The sequence below is a fragment of the Plectrocnemia conspersa genome, unplaced genomic scaffold (assembly GCF_051122295.1).
Source record: "Plectrocnemia conspersa isolate PC_06_02 unplaced genomic scaffold, ASM5112229v1 ptg000009l, whole genome shotgun sequence".
In the NCBI taxonomy this organism is placed as follows: Eukaryota; Metazoa; Arthropoda; class Insecta; order Trichoptera; family Polycentropodidae; genus Plectrocnemia; species Plectrocnemia conspersa.
The window spans coordinates 27013461-27033626 of NW_028277173.1; the positions used below are offsets into that span (position 1 = coordinate 27013461).

Consider the following 20166-nt stretch of genomic DNA (forward strand, 5'->3'; position numbering starts at 1 on the left):
ATCTTATCGGGAAGAGAAATAGAATCGATCTGGTGAAGAGACACGTTCGTATAGATAGCATATAGTTCAGGATGGTAAATTATTCCCGATCGTTTAACGGTCTATCGAATGACAGACAACCGGAAGGGATTTTATGGAACGACAGGTACAAATAAATTGGCATTTATAACAGTTTTATATTCATTGTAACAGCGCAGAATATTTTTTCGTTAACCCTTATATATATAAAGAATTACCATAATAAACATACCATCTAAATCTGCACAAGTTGCTGTATGTGTATATGACAAATCATTTACTTACGTACCCGAAGTTCCATTACTAAGATTTATCAACAACAACAATGTATGTATATATATATATAAAATCAAACCATTCGATTTACCATAAAGTTTGACGACTCAATTTAACTGCGGTTGCGACTTACTGTATTATATTGTAGTATTACTTGAAGTCTCCAGATAAAGGGTTTATATGGGACATTGAAGCGTAACGATGTAACACATATAATTATTTTATTTCAAATTATTCGCATTAAAGTATTTATTCTCTGTGAAAATTCTCATATAAAGTCTAATATTTTTCAAATGTTTTAGATAATGCAATGCGGAATGCACGCCCTTATCTCTCACTCACTCTCGTCATTTAACTCGTGGGTGAGCGAAAGGAAAAGTATCTCACGGTACGTGCCTGTTTTCATACTAGAAAATACAATACAAATGTTTTGCGTAACAACACTAACCACTACCATAAAAACAACCTGGAATTAACATAAAAACACAAAATATCAAAGTAAAAATTACCTGATATTTTGGCTGCAAAGTCACACCCCTTCGGCTTTAATACCTATAAGTTTTTAATTAATTTATTTGTTGTTATTGTTTTTAATTTAATTTAATTTAAATATTTTTTTTATTCTTTTATATAAAAAAATACTTCATTATTTGGCAAATTATATATTACTAACCTATTTAATAAATAAATTAAATACCATTCATAAGAAATATTTTAATAATTATTTTGGGAATTTGTACATTTTGACCTGAATTTACCCCTGGTAATCAATTTAATGAACAAAGCATCGGACCTTACCATGTAATATTTAACCAAAATCCACATCAACCTCCTAAAATCACTGCTCGGGGCTCCTTTGGTCCCCCTTAGGTTTTATCGATGCCACAACGGAAATTTAATCTCGCTAAGTGGCTGTCGCCATTCATCCCCATTCTCGTTGTTCCGCTTAACCGGCGCTTTTTGCCCAAAATAATATCCTATGCATGCTTTCGGACCTCGTACCCATTTAAAGATTTGCATGGGTCCTGCTAGAGGATTCTGAGACGTCATACGTTATTTATGTTCCTCTTATACGTTATGCACGTATCTGAGCGCAGATGTCCCGGATTCTGGAAAAAGGCATAAATAATCATGTTTCGCTGTCTTTGAATTAGAATAAAAAATATGTACGTGATGCAAAATTTTTCACATTTTGCCAGATGAAAAATTATGAAACCCTAAAAGTATTTTAAACAATTATTAGATGTTTTTATGTCATAAAAAAACGTAACATTAATTTAATATAAATAAAAATTAATTATCAATAAATGTAATAAAATAAAAATAGCAGTTACATTTAAATTTATGTATATAGTAAAGGTTAACACAAAAAAATGCTCAAAAAATACAAGACAAACACATACTGTGAATTTTTGTCTATGAAAATCCATTAAAAATGACACTGATCATTTGGAGGCAATGCGAGCAATTGAAGCGGCGGTAAACTGCTAGCGATTAATTGCTGGCGGTAAATTGAGAGCAAAATATTTTCTTAAATTAAAGAAAACATTAAGGTGCATATGCGATTTTTACCAAAGTCTTTCAAGTCAATAGTCAGCAGCTTATACCATCAGTATATCGTGTTGATCAATCTGAGGTTACGCTAAAAATTTCAATTCAAATAAATTAATAATTGAGCATTTTTATATTATAAAAATTCAAGTGCCGTTGCCGGTGCTCGAACCCGTAACCTCTGAGTTACTAGTCTGACACGTTGCAGACTACGCTATTCCTTTCTTTATTCTTTTTTTTTAATTTTTAAATCAGTAATGCTTAAATATAATATGGCAAAAATCATCTACATTTTTATTATTGAGACCAAACTTCTAGACCTTGTATAACGCATTGCGTTATTTAAGAAAATATATGTGAAATCATTAAAAATAAAAGCATACTACTATAACAATTTACATAATTATTTCTCAATTGAATTTCTCTCCTTATTCTCCAAGCTTTATTGAAGTACCAGTATAAAGGACTTGACACTTTGTCACAGCATTTTGCACGACCCGAACTTACTATTCGACAAGGACTCACTGACCACTCAGATAATCACGATGAACCAGAGACCAGAGAGACTTACCTTTTTTAAATTGCAGTCTTTAAGACTCAAAAAATCTATCATTTTTTATCTCATTCGAGCATTTTTTATTTAATTTTATTAATAATATTTTTACCAGTGAAAATATAATTTATCTGGCAAGTGCTAGTAAAATTATATGTAGTAATAAATATATTTAAATATTTAATACCTATTATGTATTTACATCCTGTGTATAAATATTACAGCAAATGTGTATTTTTGATAAAGAAAAAAATATATTTTCACCAGTAGATATATATTTTTAGTAAAAATTAAGAGGGCTGATCAAAGTATTTTCAAATCAAATTTTGACTAATAGGAGGGTGCAAAAAACAATTGTCCCTTCTCAGAAGTCAAAAATTTACGTCAAAAGCAACAAAATCGTGTCAGCACGCTCACGATTTTATTGCTTTTGACGTAGATTTTTGACTTCTGGGAATTACCAACTGTTTTTTGCACCCTCCTATTGTCAAATTTCGGTTTAAATGTACTTTATTCGATTCTCACTCGTAATATTGTTATATAAAAATATTTTTTTATAGAGTTGGGATTATTATAATAATATTTTGTTAATGTAAATAATATAAATAATACGTTAGGGATATATTATTAATAGAACACAATTTAATTGCAATAATTTATTATATTTAAATATTACATGGTAATATATAATACGTATGTACAATACATGAATAAATAAAATCTCAAATAAACATCACGACTTCTCTTCAATGACATTATAAACAATAACATATTGTTTGTAAAACAAGGGCTCATTGTCATACAAACAATATATTCTTATCTACATGCACAGGACTGACACATTTATAACAACATCTTTTACGTATATTCGTTGCGAAATAAAAATTGAGCTATTAATACATATTCGATAAATATAATCATTCATTCTTTCTCTCATATTAACAAATTTGTGTCACCCTGTACACAAATAAATTAAAAAATAATATAAAATAACAACAATAATGTCATTAGAGATTATGATATATACAATTTTATGTTGCATTGATTATTATTTATTTGTTACATAAATATTATTATTTACAGTATAACTACATTAAGTAAAATAATATATCATGTTTTTAAATCGACACATATATTTTATATACTATATGATAATAAAGCAACTGTTGTATGTGATATATCTGTAAATAAAAAACAATACATGTATTTTTAACAACGTTTTAAAATTCAATTACTATTAAATGTAATTTATTATTATTTTATATATTATTATGATTATGATTTATATTTTGCTTTACACATACATTATTGGAAATTCTTCTATTCGATAACAGTTTTATTAATTCTTTTTTTTAATAATTTATTAAATTATCACTCTCAACAATCGTTCCCTGTATATTAATAATAATATAATATATATAATGTACATTGTTTTATGTTACACTTATTTAATAAATAAAAATAGCGTACTTATAATTTTACGAAAAGATCACAGACAATAAAATGTTATAAGCTATGCTTTTGTTGTTGTTGTTGTTGTGGTGTTTGTTCCTCTTGTATTTTTTTTTTTATTTTTATTTTATTTTTTAGCTATCACAACAATTTTATTTTTCGTTTCAACCATCGCTTTGGACCGCTGAAATTATCGACGGATATGGTACGTTTTTTTTTATTATTTTTTATTGATTTTGCAAACCACCAAAGTGCCTTTAAACAACAACTGGAGTTCTTTTTTTGGTTTGTTGCTTGTTCGTCTCACTTGTTTGCTCTATAGTTGTTTTTGATTTGGTCTGACTCGGTTTTTGCTATAAAGCAATGTCTTTAACCGAAGGGTCGGAAAGGTTCAGAGGTACCGAAGGACCGTTGCTAATGCTACTAATCGGGTCGCTCTGTTTGGTCTGATTGTCGTCTATGAAAGCGACGCTCTTCGTTGGACTGTAGTCTTTGGGCAGACCGGCCGGGGTCAGGGAAGCGACCGACGCGGCTGTTTTGTTCAGGGCCGTGGGCCTGGACGCGCACAGGATCGTAGGGTTATTGTTGTTCAATTTGACTATGACGGATTGGGGTGAGGGGAGATCGCTCAGTGTTGAGCCGTTCCTTTGGAGGCGGGTCTCGCTGGGAAATGATGATAGCAACGGCACACTGCTTGGATGAATATGATTTGTGCCATTTGTCTCGACGGACTCAGTTTGGGTGGACCTATCCTCCAGCTTCACCTTCTTCAACTCCATATCTGGGTTAAACATATTAAATATATATTAAAAGTGGTTAACAGAAAACTAGTAAATGACACATTATTTAAATATAATTTTAATATTCCTCGTCGTAGCACGACGACGAGTAACGGTACTAAGACAATATATTTTGAAAAAATGCATTTTTATGTGCTTTTATAACTAATCGCAAGTAACTATAACAATTAGTTATATTTAAATTTATTATATATGATAGACATTCGATAAATTTAATTACTGTTTTACCTTAAAATTAAATAACTTGTGTATTACAAGAACATTTAGCCATATTATTACAAAATAAAAATATTTTATAATTAGTAGATTCAGAAATACTGAAATGTTTTTCTCTAATTTTGAGTAAAACATATATATATATATATATATATATATATATATATATATATAATTTTTTTTTATCAAACGATAAATTTTGACTAATTTAAAAAAAAAATTTAACTGTGAAATTGGTATGAAATTATGTTAATTGCAATAAATTATACTTTTTTTAATAGATTTGATCATTAGCATATAAGTAAAATATTTATTAAAAACAATATAAATGTGAGACCAGGTGATATTTATACTACAGAATATAAAAAACTAATTGAATTATTTTTATAGTCAAATAAAAATTTGTTGTTGATATATTTAGTGGAAAATGATCAACTTGCCATATTCTTTCGCAATAAAAAATATTCCATAGTCAGTGAATTCAGAGATTACTAAAAGCTTAGTTAAGGTTTTTATCTTATTTTAAGTAAAAAATATACATATATTTCTCAAACAATAAATTATAAAAAAATGAAATATTGGACTTCAGTTGGTGAAATTAATTTTGCCGTATTTTTTTACAAAAATCGAACTGTGAAATTGACAAGACATTTCAATGTGAAAATATGACAATAGAAAAACATACATTTTTTTATCATTGTCATATTAGTAAAATAACTATTTAAAAAATATAAATGTGAAACCAGAAAATCTTTATACTATGTAGTATAAAAAACGCATTGAATTATTTTATACAGTCAAATTAGAGTTTAATGTGATTTATTGTTGTTGATATTTTTAGTGAAATATAGAAATAAAATGTACTTTGTAAATTCATGTTTTTTGTACCATATACTTGTAGCCATAAAAGTTCCGATATCCCCATAATTTTTTCCACATTATATCAAATTTTTAATTAATGGTTAAAGTAGAATATGCTTTTTTTGTATTAATAATGGCTGAAGAAAGGTAAAACTATGTTAAAATCTACGAAAAGCTTAAAAATAGATTTGGGTATGAGCAGAACAGAAAATCCGTTGTTTTGTTAATATTGTTTAATAAAAGCGAGTGAATTTTTTATCTAAATTGGTGGCACAAATAGTTGTCAAATATTTTATCCAAATTGGTGGCACAAATAGTTGGCAAGTAGGTGGCTCAAATAGTTGTCAAAAAATCCAATGTCAGTTAAAGAGAAAATTGCATATTTTTATTATTTTTATGACCTTTCTTTCTGGTAAGTAATTAAAATTTGTCTGATTCATGAAATAATTTACTTATCTGAACTAAGATGTCATTTAAATGCACAAATGCCGTGGCGATCGTTGCTAGGCCAAGTGAGATAACGCTGTTTCTCGGAAGCAAATCAAATATCAAGAAAGATATAAAACAGGATATATCAAAATAAATTTTGAGGAAATTTACGTTTCTAAGAGAATTTTGATTACGATAACTCAAGAAAAATAGATATGATATTTTATCATAAAATACGAAATTTTGCATAAACTTTTATTAAAATGTATGTGGGAAAAAATAAAAAAAAATATACTATTATAACGCAGTATTTAATAAAAAAGCTTACTAGTGCATGCTATTGAGAGATTAAAAGTGTTTGCATCAATAATAATATAGAAGGTAAAATTAAGTTTTTTTTTATAAATTCAGAAACTAATAAGTTACCTTGATTATTTAAAAAAAAATACATTATATAAAACATATAGTATTTAATAAATAAATCAAGGTAGCTTACTATTTTTTTATTTAATAAAAAATGTTTCAACTTATTAGTAGAAAGAATACTAAAGCGTATAATCGTATTTATATGTATATTGTATTTTATTTCATTACTGGACTTGTGGTTTAATCGAAAGTTATACTACAAGTAAATTTTATAAATTAATAGGTAGGGGGTGCCGCGGGGGAAACTGTGGCAAAAATTCATTTTTATGATCACTTAACTTGTGATTAAATAAAATTTATTATTAGCATTAAAGTGTATTATGAATTGCTAGGGAGAGCGTACTGTGAAAAGGAACGATACAGTAATATATGAGCTACGCAGGCATTAATGATGCGTGTCTTACTGGATTGGCGGAGTCACATTTGTATTTTTTTTCAATAATGCATTTCATAAAAACGTTTTTTTAACTCGATATAATACATTTGTATTGTATTTGTGCATCTGATTTTAAAAAAAAAATTGTAGCTAATTTTTTTTAAATAAAGAATAATATAATTTAAATTAAGCCTTTATAAAAACCATTCCTGAAAATGTTATATAAATTGCAAGAATATGTTCATCAAGGGTTTTATCGTGATGGCCTCATAAAATAAATTTATACAAGAATTTTTAGAGATGTATCATAGAAGTAGGGTTTTATGAGTCATCAATCGTTATACTGTCGAATAAATTGTTTGTTATTATGTACTTAATGTATAGTGTAGTAATCGACCGATTAAAAGAGAAGAAGAAAAGCGTTGGATCCAAGGGAATAATTTTTAAACAAATATTTAACGAGCTCGCACCATTTGTAATAATTAAAGAGCCTAGCTCGTTATTTTGGAAATCGAGAGAGGGGCTTGTTTAAATTAATTTAAAAGCGGCAAATATTAAGTGCGGTCTTATTTCTCGACAAGCCAGCGCATCATAAACAGTTTTATTTGACGCTTATTGTTTGCTTGTTTGTCGAGAAAACGAGAGAAGGGGGGTACGATAAAATTTTAACGCCGGCCATAAATAAACAACGGCGGCGCTAATTTTGCGGATTATATTCCGCCTTAACGGCCCTCTCGTCGATTATTATCCATTAGCTTACCGGCAAGAAAAACCGAGGGGGCAATTATCGCGATTATTTATACTCACTCGAGTTTTCGGTTGGCAGCATCTGCTTGGAGAGCTTCTCTTTTTGATTGCAGGTGGCAGCCGTGACCACCACAGCGGCCATCATGCTGCCCGAGTTTGCTGTCCCTGAAGATTTGTTGATGGCGCTGTACCTGACCGGCATCATAGACTGCCGCACGTTCCTCTCCGGTCTTATTAGGATTATGTAAAGCTGCAAAATTAATAAGCGTTAGCGTTAAGCTCTCGAATTAGCGGCGTGACCTAAGTCGAACTGAATAACGGCGTACGCCTTGCATAAATACTGACTTCTCCCAGCTTAAGTACGGATTTCTACCAAATTATCGTGCATTATTAACTGACTACACAAATTCCTCGCCTTTGTTGACAAAATTATGTTATAAAAACCTTAAAAATCGATTTACAAAAAAATATCCTGTGATGTACACTAAGTGTACATATCATATTATTATGTAAATATTCTTAAAAAAATTTTTAAATTGATTTTATTTAATAATATAAATACAGAAAATAAGTATTTTTAATACGTGGAAAAAAATATATCATAAAATTGGTATTAATTTACTTATTAAATCAAATGCTGCTTGTTGTTTTTTTTGCTTTGTACAAAAGTTGCGTTTTTCAAAAAAGGTTTTAATTTTGATTTTTCAATATAAATTTTATTTTTTTGTAAATATGTTGTGATATGCATGGTGTTAGTTCGATGCGTTACTAAATATTCAACATTAATTAAAAAAATACTTCATAAGCACTAATTAAAATCTGTGAGTAATTTTTTTCTACAATCTATAATATGTAGAAAATCAGCAGGCTCTATGACATGAATCTGGCCTACTTTCCCTTTTACTGAGCTGACACCGAAGTCATCACATATAAATTAATTAGGTATATACCGCTGAGCGCTATTAACATTCTAAGACACTTGCACTGGAATCTCTCTTTTATATTTATGTTCCGTATGCTCAGATAGGCTTTAGAATATATTTGTAAATTTTGCATTTTAAAGACAGTGACCATACTTCTACTAAGTTTTACTATGAATTTGGTTATAAAAACAATATTTGTATCCTTATAAAGCAGTCTTTACAGACACGTGAAATTTCTGTAATTATTTAGCATATCTAAAAACTTGTTTTAAAAATCTAGATTACATTTTAGCTACTTTAAGTTAATATTCTGCAGTTTTTTATATGTTTTATCTTTTCATGTACCACGTTAAATAAGCCTGTTGTTAGTGACTTTATTATATAATTAAATATTAATTTATTTAGTGATTCTGCTAACAAGAAATATTATGATGCTAGATTTATTTTTTATTTATATTTTAAATCAACTGCTGCAAAGTTTAATGACTTTTAAAATACCTATTTATAATAAAAATCTGATTATATGTATAACATATTTTTAATGAACTAAATAATATATTATATATTTTATTAAAAATATTTACTATAGTTTAAAAATATCTTAAAAAGTTGTTGCATGTTTTGATATAACTTGCCTTTGTAAAAGGAAATGCATATACTCTTATAGCTAAAACAAGTGATGCAATTTCCGGTGGTGTCAAAGCAGAGAATTTCAAAGATAAACTTCTAACGAAAGCCATTGTATAGTTTATCCCATGCGATTTTAAAATTACTAGGAAGCAAATTATGTATTTTATATTATTAATAGTTTTTAATAATAAGTTTAAAGTACTGATTAAATTAATTTTAACGCTTAAAAAATATGACAAGTAAAACTGTAATTTTTTTATTAAAAATTACAGCATATTATATATTATTTTGATGTCTGCGCTCAATAAAAAAATGGTTACAGTTTGTTTTCTAGCCAATGATTAAAAAGATAAATCATTCTTTCTAGCACACATTCACCACGTAAATCACCACTATTGTCGTAACCTAGAAACTTGCTTTGGGTGATACAAAAAACAGAATTTCCCGGTTTCGATCGCCGACACTTTAACGGATTGACTCCATTGTTTTTTTATTGCAGTCTTTAAAAAAAAAGCGTAATAGATTTTTCGCAGAACCTTCATTCTCAATCTTTGTAACTTTACGTCTCTTGAAATATGTTTAACAGAGGCGGAAGTTCGCCGAATAGGCATCAAAGAAACGATTCTAATCCTGAGACGCAAAAATACGAGGAAATGGTTACAATGTAATATATCTTTGTGTCATATAATAGTTAATTAAGTCGGATTTAATTGTTGTCAATTTTGATCTTTATTGAGACGATAAAAGAGGGTTTGGGTATAATTTTGCTGGTGTCCATTGTATAAGTCCTAGGTTAATAATTCAAATCGAATATTAAATTGTGACCTTCGGTCGTGAAATGAGGATTTTCGCCGTAGAAATTTAACAGGATTTTCATGGCAGATTTATATAACAAGTGATGCCAATTTTCAGGCGGCCATAAATTTTCGAGAGATTAATATTGCTCGGTCCCCTTGGATGACATAAATCTGCAAATTCAAAGTATTTAAATGTAATTGTATCATTTTATTAAAATTATCAATTACTTTCTCAAACTTATATTCGATTATCATATAACATAAAAAATCTAGACTTTTAATTTTTAATAAAGCCAATTAGCACTTAAGAAATAATACTGAAAATATATTAAACCTACAAGAAATCAGATTCGAACCATAATAAATATAAATTATGGTAATGGTGTTATTAGACCGAAAGTTTCCAGCCGTTACTGGGAAGGTCGTTAGCTCGTCGATGAAAATTGTCAGTTGTTAAAGTCGCACTTTAAAGAAAACTCCCATTACAATCAGCCATAATGAAAACCTCAACCTCGAGCGTAATGGAACGTAACCATTGTTATTTAACCGTTCGGTTAGTTTAACTGTTTGATTGGCATGTTACCTTCGGAGAGAAGAGACAGGCGACAGTCACGCTGGCACTCAGCGATATAGTCACTGACATACTGGTGATCCTCAATGGCACATGATTCCCGGTACCGAAATACAATGGCACAAAAGCTAGCCATATGACGCATGTGGTGTACATCGTGAAACCTGAAACAAAATAATATTTAAAAAAAGTTATTAATCATTTAAAATTTATTTGTAGGAACAAAAAATATTATATGTATGTGTGCCTTCCTGAACAAGTGTATTCGTCGCGACGACGTCAAGATCTTAGATTTATACGAATAAATTTAATTAAAATTAAATGCATAAATGTGTTCGTGTTGTATCAATAAAATGACAAATTGTACAATATATAATTTGTAATGCAGATGACACTGAAACATACAAAGATGATTGGAAAACCATAAAGACATATAGCTAAGCGATATTTATTTAAAAAATAAGTAAATCAATACATGTTGCTAATTAAATAAATATTGACATTGACCTATATTATATAATTTAAAAAATCTAGTTATTTTGATCTTTGTCCAGCTATTACTAGTATTTAAAGCTTTTGAAGCAACTCAAATTATTTTAAGGGCTTTAATTTAACTATGTAATTTGCATATACGGTGAGTAACTATGTATAATCCATTCTAATTGGGTCTTGCCTAATAATTATCGAGTTTAACCAACCGCCTAACTATTACGCTATTACAATGAGTTAAACGTTAATTAGAGACACGTTAAAGATTACTACCGGAACAAATATGAAGATGCGTTTATTATATTTCAAAGAAAATGTTTTATTTAATTTATGGTTATTCCTTAAATCGTTTATATTAGATTTTATAGTAATAAAAAATATTTTATATGTTCTGTATGGATATGTTGTATTTTTAAAAATCAGTGCATTATTTATATGTAGTATACACTTTATTATGGTTATTAGTTTGTACTTTATAGTTGTTTTACAAAGTTTAAGTAATATTTAATATACTTTGGATTTTGCTTATGTTTGAGGCAGTACAATAATATATAATTATAAGGCGGTTCTATGGGTTTTTGGATCATTTATGTATCGTCGCAAATTCTATAATCGTTTTAAATATTGAGTTAAGCTCTTCTCTAACGTCTAACTGGATCTCAATTAAATCTAAATATTAAAGCTGAAGCCCGATTAACAGCAAATATTTAAAAAAGTAAATTAATACATAAATTTCCTTGATTTTTTAATTTTTATGCTCAAGTCACTCCTAGGTACTTTGCTGTATTTATTGAGGACTAATTTTTTATTTAATGAAAGAGAAAGATAAATGCTAGACCTTCCCTTCGTTAAGCTAAATGTCCAATTGCTGATTCAGTTTACTGCGCCTTAAGTTTGGCAGTTGTTTCCTTTGTGTTTGGACCTGTTGCAATGATGACGGTATTAGGTTCAATTTCAAGTATATCTGCAGTTTGAAACATATACATGGTAGGTCTGAGGACACTACCTTGCAGGAGTCCAGCCGATATTTTCGAACAGCGGCTTTAAATCACTCTAAAAATTTAATGTGAGATATATTATGATTATGGCAAGAGTTTTTAAATTTTAAATTCCAGCCCATTATTTCAGACTGAGAAAATTTTTCAATGTCGTCAGTTATTCTTTAAACTGTATTTTATAAGTATTCCATAGTTTTAGAACAAATTATAGTCTAAATGTAGCATTTCAGTGAATTATAGTTTAGTTAAAAAATTATGCTGATGAAATATGTACAATATTTTTTTAATTGGTTTTCATGGTCAAAAAATATTTTTACTAAAACAACATAAAAGTTATTAAAATATACATATGCTTTAAATTCTCACTGATTTTTTACCTAGCGTGGTAAAATTTATAGACGTCCATTAATATGTGTATCTTTATTGTAGCGAGGACAAACTTCGAATCTCGTGAGCCCTGCTCCCGACCAATAAACCAAGTTATCTTTCTCGCGTTAAAATGCTTAGCCGTTACACATATAAATATATTTTAATTATATATATATTAGTTTTTAAATAGTATATTAAATTTAATAGCTCAATAAAATAAAAAATGCGTTTGAAAAATCAAGTTAAAAAAAATTACGCAAATATTAGATTTTGCTAAAAACTTTAGAAAATAAAAAATAGACATTTGCGAAAAAATCAGTCAAGAGAACTTGCTTAAAGCTTATAATACTAACCGATTTACTTAGTAACGCGAATTGTCAAAAAAGTGTGTTTTGTACTCTATGTATTTTTCTTTCAAATTTAAATATTATTTATAATGTAACAAAACCTTACTATTCTAAGTTGTGATTATGAATTTAATTTATAATTATTTAAATTTATGCTAATGTTTGATGTATGTAAAAGTTATTAAATAAAAAAGGGCATCTCTGTGGTGTTCTCAGGTGCGCAATATTCTAGAAAAGTCGCTTATATAATGTAGAAACCATGTTCCAAACGTATAAATTACAAAATCTTAAATTAGAAATAACAAAAATACAATAGAAATTCTGTGCGTAAGTGGATCGGAATATATTAAAACTAATGGATATATAACGTATTATTCAGGACACTCAAATAACAAACATATAAATGGCGTTACTAATATTTTAGGAGAAAACCTCAACATGTTAGAAGTTTTATACTATTATCGGAACGCGTTATATATGAATACAACTAATGGAAAATCCGTTTAAAGTCAATATTTTACAGCTGATATAGACAACGAATAAATTAAAAAAAATCGAAGAAATACAGAAATATTAAAATATACTAAAAATACGACATTAATATGATTATGGGCGATTGAAAGTAAGGAAACTCTGGAAATATCAGAATGGTTCGGACTAAGAAAAGTGGCATTTCTAAATATTTCTTTATTTTTTGAAGTCCGTGCATAAAAAGATGTATCCATGGCTTAGAACTACAAAAACGACGATGAAAGTAAAAGCGTAGAATTAAATGATTGTAGGGGGTTAACCTAAGTAGTTTCATCAGAGTAGAATACCAAAGTAAAATAATATTTACATTTTTAGTTCAAGAAAGCCGAAAAACCGGCTGTAAAAAGTTCGATATTTCGGCACAAATTTTTAAAATATAATTAATTATGGTCGAATTTTTTATATTTTTATATTTTTGTATCAAGATAAAAAAATACATTTGCTTGATCACAGAAATATATAACAAAACATAGCAGCTCCTAGTATTATATTATGTTATGTAACATAAGTAGACGTCGTGTATACAGATTTTAAGAAAGCATTTGACAAAGTTTGCAATACGTTATTATTAAAAAAAATGTCGAACCTCGGTTGCTCAGATAATTTAACTCGGTAATTTTCGAGTTATTTAAGCAATCGTAGACAGTTTACAAACATAGGTTATGCCATAGCCTATGGTGGCCGATTGTCAAAATAATATTTTACCCCTTCGGGGGTTCCTCAAGGATCCAATCTGGGACCTCTGCTTTTTGTGTTATTTATTAATGACATAAATACAGCAATTACTAATTCAAGTTTTCTTCTATACGCAGATGATTTAAAATTATATAAATGCATTCGATCCGTTGTGGGCTCCTTCTCTCTACAAAGCGATTTAGACTCTCTATGGAGATGGGCTTCAGTTAACCGTCTGCCCTTTAGTGTCGGAAAGTGCCATACTGTGTCATTTTCTCGATCCCGTTCGCCATCAGCTTATTTCTACCATCTCGGTGGTAACATTTTGACTAGAGAAACTTCCATTAAAGATCTCGGAATCACTTTCGAGAGCAAATGGAGGTTCTCTCTACACATACACGACGTCTGTGATAAATCTTCCAAGATGCTCGGCTTTGTTATGAGGAATGCCTTTCACTTTGACGATCCGTCAGTTATTCGCATCCTCTATGACACCTTAGTTCGTAGCATTCTTGAATCGGGATCTATAATTTGGAATCCCCGAATAGCCAAATATTCCATTTTAGTAGAAAAAATTCAAAAAAGGTATTTAAGATACCTTTACAAAAGGACATTTGGTTATTATCCGTTCTTATATCCCAGCGCCTTTCTTTTAGGAGCGTTGGGATATGATTCGCTGAATTCTCGCAGAAAGCTGTATGTCGCTAAGCATTTTTTCAAACTACTAAAAGGTGCTGTCGACAATCCAGCTATTCTCGAGGAATTCCAGTTTTGGGTCCCGAAGCATTTTCGAGAATCACGATCGAGACCTCTTTTGATGGCAGTTAGGGCTAGGACATCCGCACTTGCCGACTCGCCTATAGTTGTGGCCATACGGCTCCTTAATACGCTGGCATTTAAAATTTATTTATTTAATGTTAGCTACGAGGATCTGATCCGGTTTATATCTTTTATTTTAATATTTTATAATTTTTTTTGTTATGTTCAAGTATTGTTATATTTATTTATATATATATACTTTTTTTTATGTTTTATAAATTTATAATTTGCTTTCGACCATCGTGGCGCATTGGGGTAACCTGTTAGGCCACGATGGTCTTAATTTAATCGAAAAAATAAAATAAAATAAAAATAGAAATCACCGCGCCCTTTTTTATGATAGGGATGGCTGGCGAAGTAAAATTAATAGCAGGTATTGCATACGATTTTTATACATTCTTATCTCCATTTAGAATTTTTTTACTTAAATATGTTTCACTAAACATGGCTGTTTAATATAAGCAATAAATAAATATCCATAATTCTATTTTAATAAAAAAACAAAACAAAATGTTTTTTTGTATAAAAACATTTTCATTAGAAAATAATACAAATTTTGTTACCCACTAAAGATTAGTTGTACTAGACCAGGGATCGGCAAACCACGGCTCGCGAGCCGCACTCGGCTCTTAAGACATTAACTCCAATATTATGAGATGGAGCCGCCTCTTAAAATAAATGGCAATGAACTTAACTTGGCACGGTTTAACAAAGATGCTACTTGACTTCAGATGCAGTTAATTTATTAGTATTAATTGCAGCCGCTTTGAAGAACTTTAAAGAGAGAAATCCAATTTAATTTTTAAGCACAAGTATACAGCTATGAAAGAACTGCCTAACATATTTGATACATAGAGTGCCTGAAACATATACCGCATTAAAAAAACAAGCATTTGCTAGTTTTTTTAATTCGCTCTATGTATTATTACAAAAAACACTTTCTTCTATGAATAAAATAAAAAATAATTGACAGGACGATAATCTATAAGCATGCATAAAATATAAAACAAGTAACTATTTGACAGACATAACAAAGCTTTCAAAACCGTTCTAACTAAAATTTAAATAAAAAACCTTTAACTTATCACGTTTTTTTGACCTAAAAATACATATTTATGTGATATATATATGGCTCTATGATACATTACTTATCCTGTTTCCTTAACAATTTGTCTTTTCTCATTTGAGAGTCTGTCGATATAACTCAAATATATTTCAAATCAAACTATTGTAAAAACTGCTTTTTATTACCTCAAATCATTGAGGGTATACAAAAAAAAGTTATACATACATAACATAATTAGTTAAAAAATGAAAATCATTTAAAAATTAGTCCCAAATTAATTTTGCCTAAAAGGGTATTTACGTATTTTTTTTCTATATTAATATATTTACGTAAGCATTTATAACTCAAATTTAATTAATGTTACGTTTAACGTTAGTAGAAATAAATAGGTATATGAGAAATATAATTTTCGAAAATAAATATTATTGCCATATTCTAAAATTAATATTAATTGTGCGGCAATTAAAATAAAATAATAATAATAATAATAATAAATCAAGCATATACATACATAAATATAATTGCATTTTAAACAAGTAGACAATTTTTTACGCACTATTTTCTCATAAGGTTCTTTCGGATAATCGTAACTGACAAAAAGTAATATATTTTATAGAAATAAATTGCCAAGGGGTACTCTAGCCTCTGGCATAAAAATTGAGGGGGTCGATCAAAGACGTTATTTTGTAAAAAACGATGTTGTCCTGAATTTATTGTTTCAAAACGTCCGATTTTTTAAAAATATTTTTCATATAATCAACCAGTGTCTTATTTAAATTAATTTTTAATTAAACTATTAAATATATCGAAACAATAATTCATGGGGTTATAGAATGTTTTCGTTTTGCTAAGCAGTACTCGGTTTTTTTTTTCGGGCAATTAATTGAAAAAATAATAATAATGTTAATACCGAGAAACCGATATTAACTGTTTTTCTCCTGGTAATAACGGTATTGAAAATTTTTGTATTATTGTAATCTCTAAATTGGAAGTATGTGAGCGAATGATTTTTTAAGGTATTTAGTAGTTTAGGGGTTATGCTTTTTTATTTATATATAAATATTTGTATTAAAAAAATATCATTTGCAGTTATACGTATTATTTATATGGAAATATTTCTGTGCAGTAAAGCTTTCCCTATATAATAAATATCTTAGTGATAACACAAGCGTAATATTTTATTTATTGAAATATGATATCCATTTTTTTCGAATACCTCGCACATTCGTTGACCTATACGAGAAAATACAATATTTTTATACAAATGCCATTTTTACACACCGTATAAATTTTCGTTTATCGCCGCCGCTTTTTATGCCGTACAAGAGCAAAGTTGACATTTTTGCGAATTGCTCACGAGCCGAAGCTAGTGAAAATTTCTCTACCGTATTATGCATGAGCCTCGCTACAGTCCCTACACGCCCTAAACCTCTCGAGCTCGTCATAAAAAATATATATAAATGTACATACTAACAAACATACCAGTACTAGTGTTCCTAGTTTCCCGATTCGCTCCGGGGAATACGTCTGCTTAGGTATTCAATTAAAAACCTTAATGACAAAACTTGCAAACTTAAAACTTTTCGCCTAGTTGTGTTTTAATTAACATCATCAACGCGGAGAACGAAATTTGCAAATTAATTCGCGAGTTTCGCTTCGCAACCCTTACTCGGTTTTATTTTTAAGGTTAGATCGGGTTAATTATAAATGCCGTTTTTACACTCAATATATATAAATCAATATATGCATAATTTAAATGTAGGATATAAGTTATTAAAGGCAGATGAATATATTTCATCAAAAAATAGTGAGACATCGGATTGCACGTAATTTGATTATCAAGTGTTTTGCAATACGAGCAAAATAAAATATGTATTTCGACTTGTTGAACATTACAACCTTGAAACATCCTTAAAAAGAGGCTAAAACATTTCTATGGATAGATTCTTAGTTAAAGTTCCACGGAAAGAAAAATATTTCATTGAGCTATCAGCGAGTCAGCAGTGATTCTGATATGAATTTTTAATATATTTTAAATGGTGAAAGTATAAAAAATATACGTGTATTTTGTAATAAGCATTTTAATATTAAAATGATTGGGTTTTCATATTTTATTACAGGAAAATTATTTTCAGATGCGAGCACTTTCCGGAACTAATTATGATCGTAAACCAAGGTTTTACTATATGTATATAGATACTTTCAAAATAATTATTTCACTTCATTAGTGTTAATAAAAATAGGTGGAATAAAAATTTATGAAAAAATTATCTAAAAGTAACTGTGAAAAAAAATAATTTGACCCTTAAACAAATTGTATACAAAACCATAGTATACAAATTGGACTTTAAACATTAAAAAACAGTCTGGGTGTTCTAAAGAAATAAACAAGTCGATTAAAATTTGGAATCGTTTTTAATTTATGGCTAATGAGACATTATGGCTGACACTGCCGAAAAAGTCACATATTATTTTAATTGTATTTTTATGCAAGCTGGTTTTTGTGGTATTGAGATTTCTCTTTTGTTGTGTGATGTATGATTCAAAATTTTTTAATGTGTTGATAATGATAAAGTTTAAAAGATGTCTCTTTTCGTTGCTTAAGCGGTCGTTATGGTGACCTCTGAATTGTGACTAATGACGCAGGTAGTTGAAAACTCCTACTTTAAAAATCCTGCTATATAATGATCAATAGGAATTTAAATTATATAACAATCACAATAAACATGTGATTTGCACATAGGGCTTACAGGTATCAATCACGGATTTATTCTATTGGTCTATATATAATTTATAAAGCAAATATTCTTGGTAAATACACAAGTTTAGTGTTCTTAAAAGCGTTTTTGGACACAATTTATTTTTCTGCCTTATAAACCTTAGACCATTAATCAAAGCTACTGACTTTTAAACATAAAAAATATACGTTTGTATAAATATAAGCCTCTGGTCATCAACCTGTAAATTTTTACATAGTGGAATAGAAAAATTATTATTATGTTTTTAAGTAAAAAATCAGAATTTTTTACTTAAAAACATAATAAAACAACCGAAAAATAACACGATTTTTAATGAATCTTCCGTTGTAACTTAACAGGCGTAAACCCAATATGTTACAATGGGATAAATCTGTACTGAGTCAGTCAATCCGATATAATGAAAGTCTAGGAATCGGTGTCATCTATATTTTAATAATTATAAATTATTACACGCATTACAATTTATAACCAATATATGTCACTGCAGTTAGTACCAGTCTTTTATAAATATTTTTATTGGAATTTTTAATGAGTCGTTGATTATTATATTTTAATGCCTTATTATAGTCCACAAGACAAGAGTAAATAAGGTCTGAATTTTATATGTCTGACGCTGTGATTTTGACGAACGGTGAAAGGATTTATTTTGGACAATTGTATATAATAGTTAATTCAATGTCCTGTGTACGCCTTTGTTTATCTGGCGCTTGTGTGTGAGTGACAAAACTTAAACAAGTTTATTATGTGCTAGACTTTGTTTAACAAGTGTAACAATCATTTTTTGGCAAAATAATTTATGGTAATCGTGACCAAAAAATATTTATTATGACAAATTATAAAGGAGAGTCAAGTTTTGCGGCGTTATTTACGTTTTTGATGGGCGATTCCTAATTCTGGGTTAACCCTTTTTGATTGTCACTTTTGTTTAAATGACGGTTTTACTTGATAAAAATGTATCAAGTGCATTTGTGTAATTATTTTATTTATAATAAATACAGATTTTATTAAATATAATTAATACATTTAAAGCTTAATTGTGAAATCAAGTAATTAAAAAAAACTTGATAAGTCGATAAATAACTAGGGAATTACCGCAGAAATTTATATAAAAAATATAATTATGTATATCTTTAATGCATATTAAAATACAATACATTAAATGTTAGCAAATATAGCAACCATTATATTAAAATAGATATGCTAGAAAAAACTAATTTATCAAAGTTTATTTGGACTTTAAATCAATAAAGTTTTCTTAGTAGCGATTTTATTATCATAACTTTAAACTTTCTCTACTGTAAAAATAGTAAAGGTGCAATTAAATTAGATATTAAAGTTTTTTAATAAAGCAAGATTTCTAAGAACAAAAAATATAGGTTTTTATTTTTAAATAAACTCAATGCAGTCGATTGGAAAAAATGAAAACTTAAGATTTATTATCTTATCTTTGTGGCAAAGCTATTGTTGTAGATGTTTTGTTATTTAAC

At 28.6% G+C, this 20166-nt stretch overlaps 1 protein-coding gene across 6 annotated transcripts in view; it reads right to left on the reverse strand.

The window, feature by feature from the left end:
- Positions 1–3957: 3957 nt before the first annotated feature.
- Positions 3958–20166, reverse strand: part of LOC148232495 (metabotropic glutamate receptor 2-like) — a 671990-nt gene continuing 655781 nt past the window's right edge. For all 6 annotated transcript variants that reach the window (XM_088191656.1, XM_088191652.1, XM_088191653.1 and 3 more), the window contains 3 exons: positions 10639–10790; positions 7766–7955; positions 3958–4631 (listed from right to left, as the gene is read on the reverse strand). In XM_088191656.1, the coding sequence (XP_088047782.1) occupies positions 4204–4631; positions 7766–7955; positions 10639–10790 (770 nt within the window). In that variant the 3' untranslated portion in view covers positions 3958–4203. The remainder of the gene's footprint in view (positions 4632–7765; positions 7956–10638; positions 10791–20166) is intronic.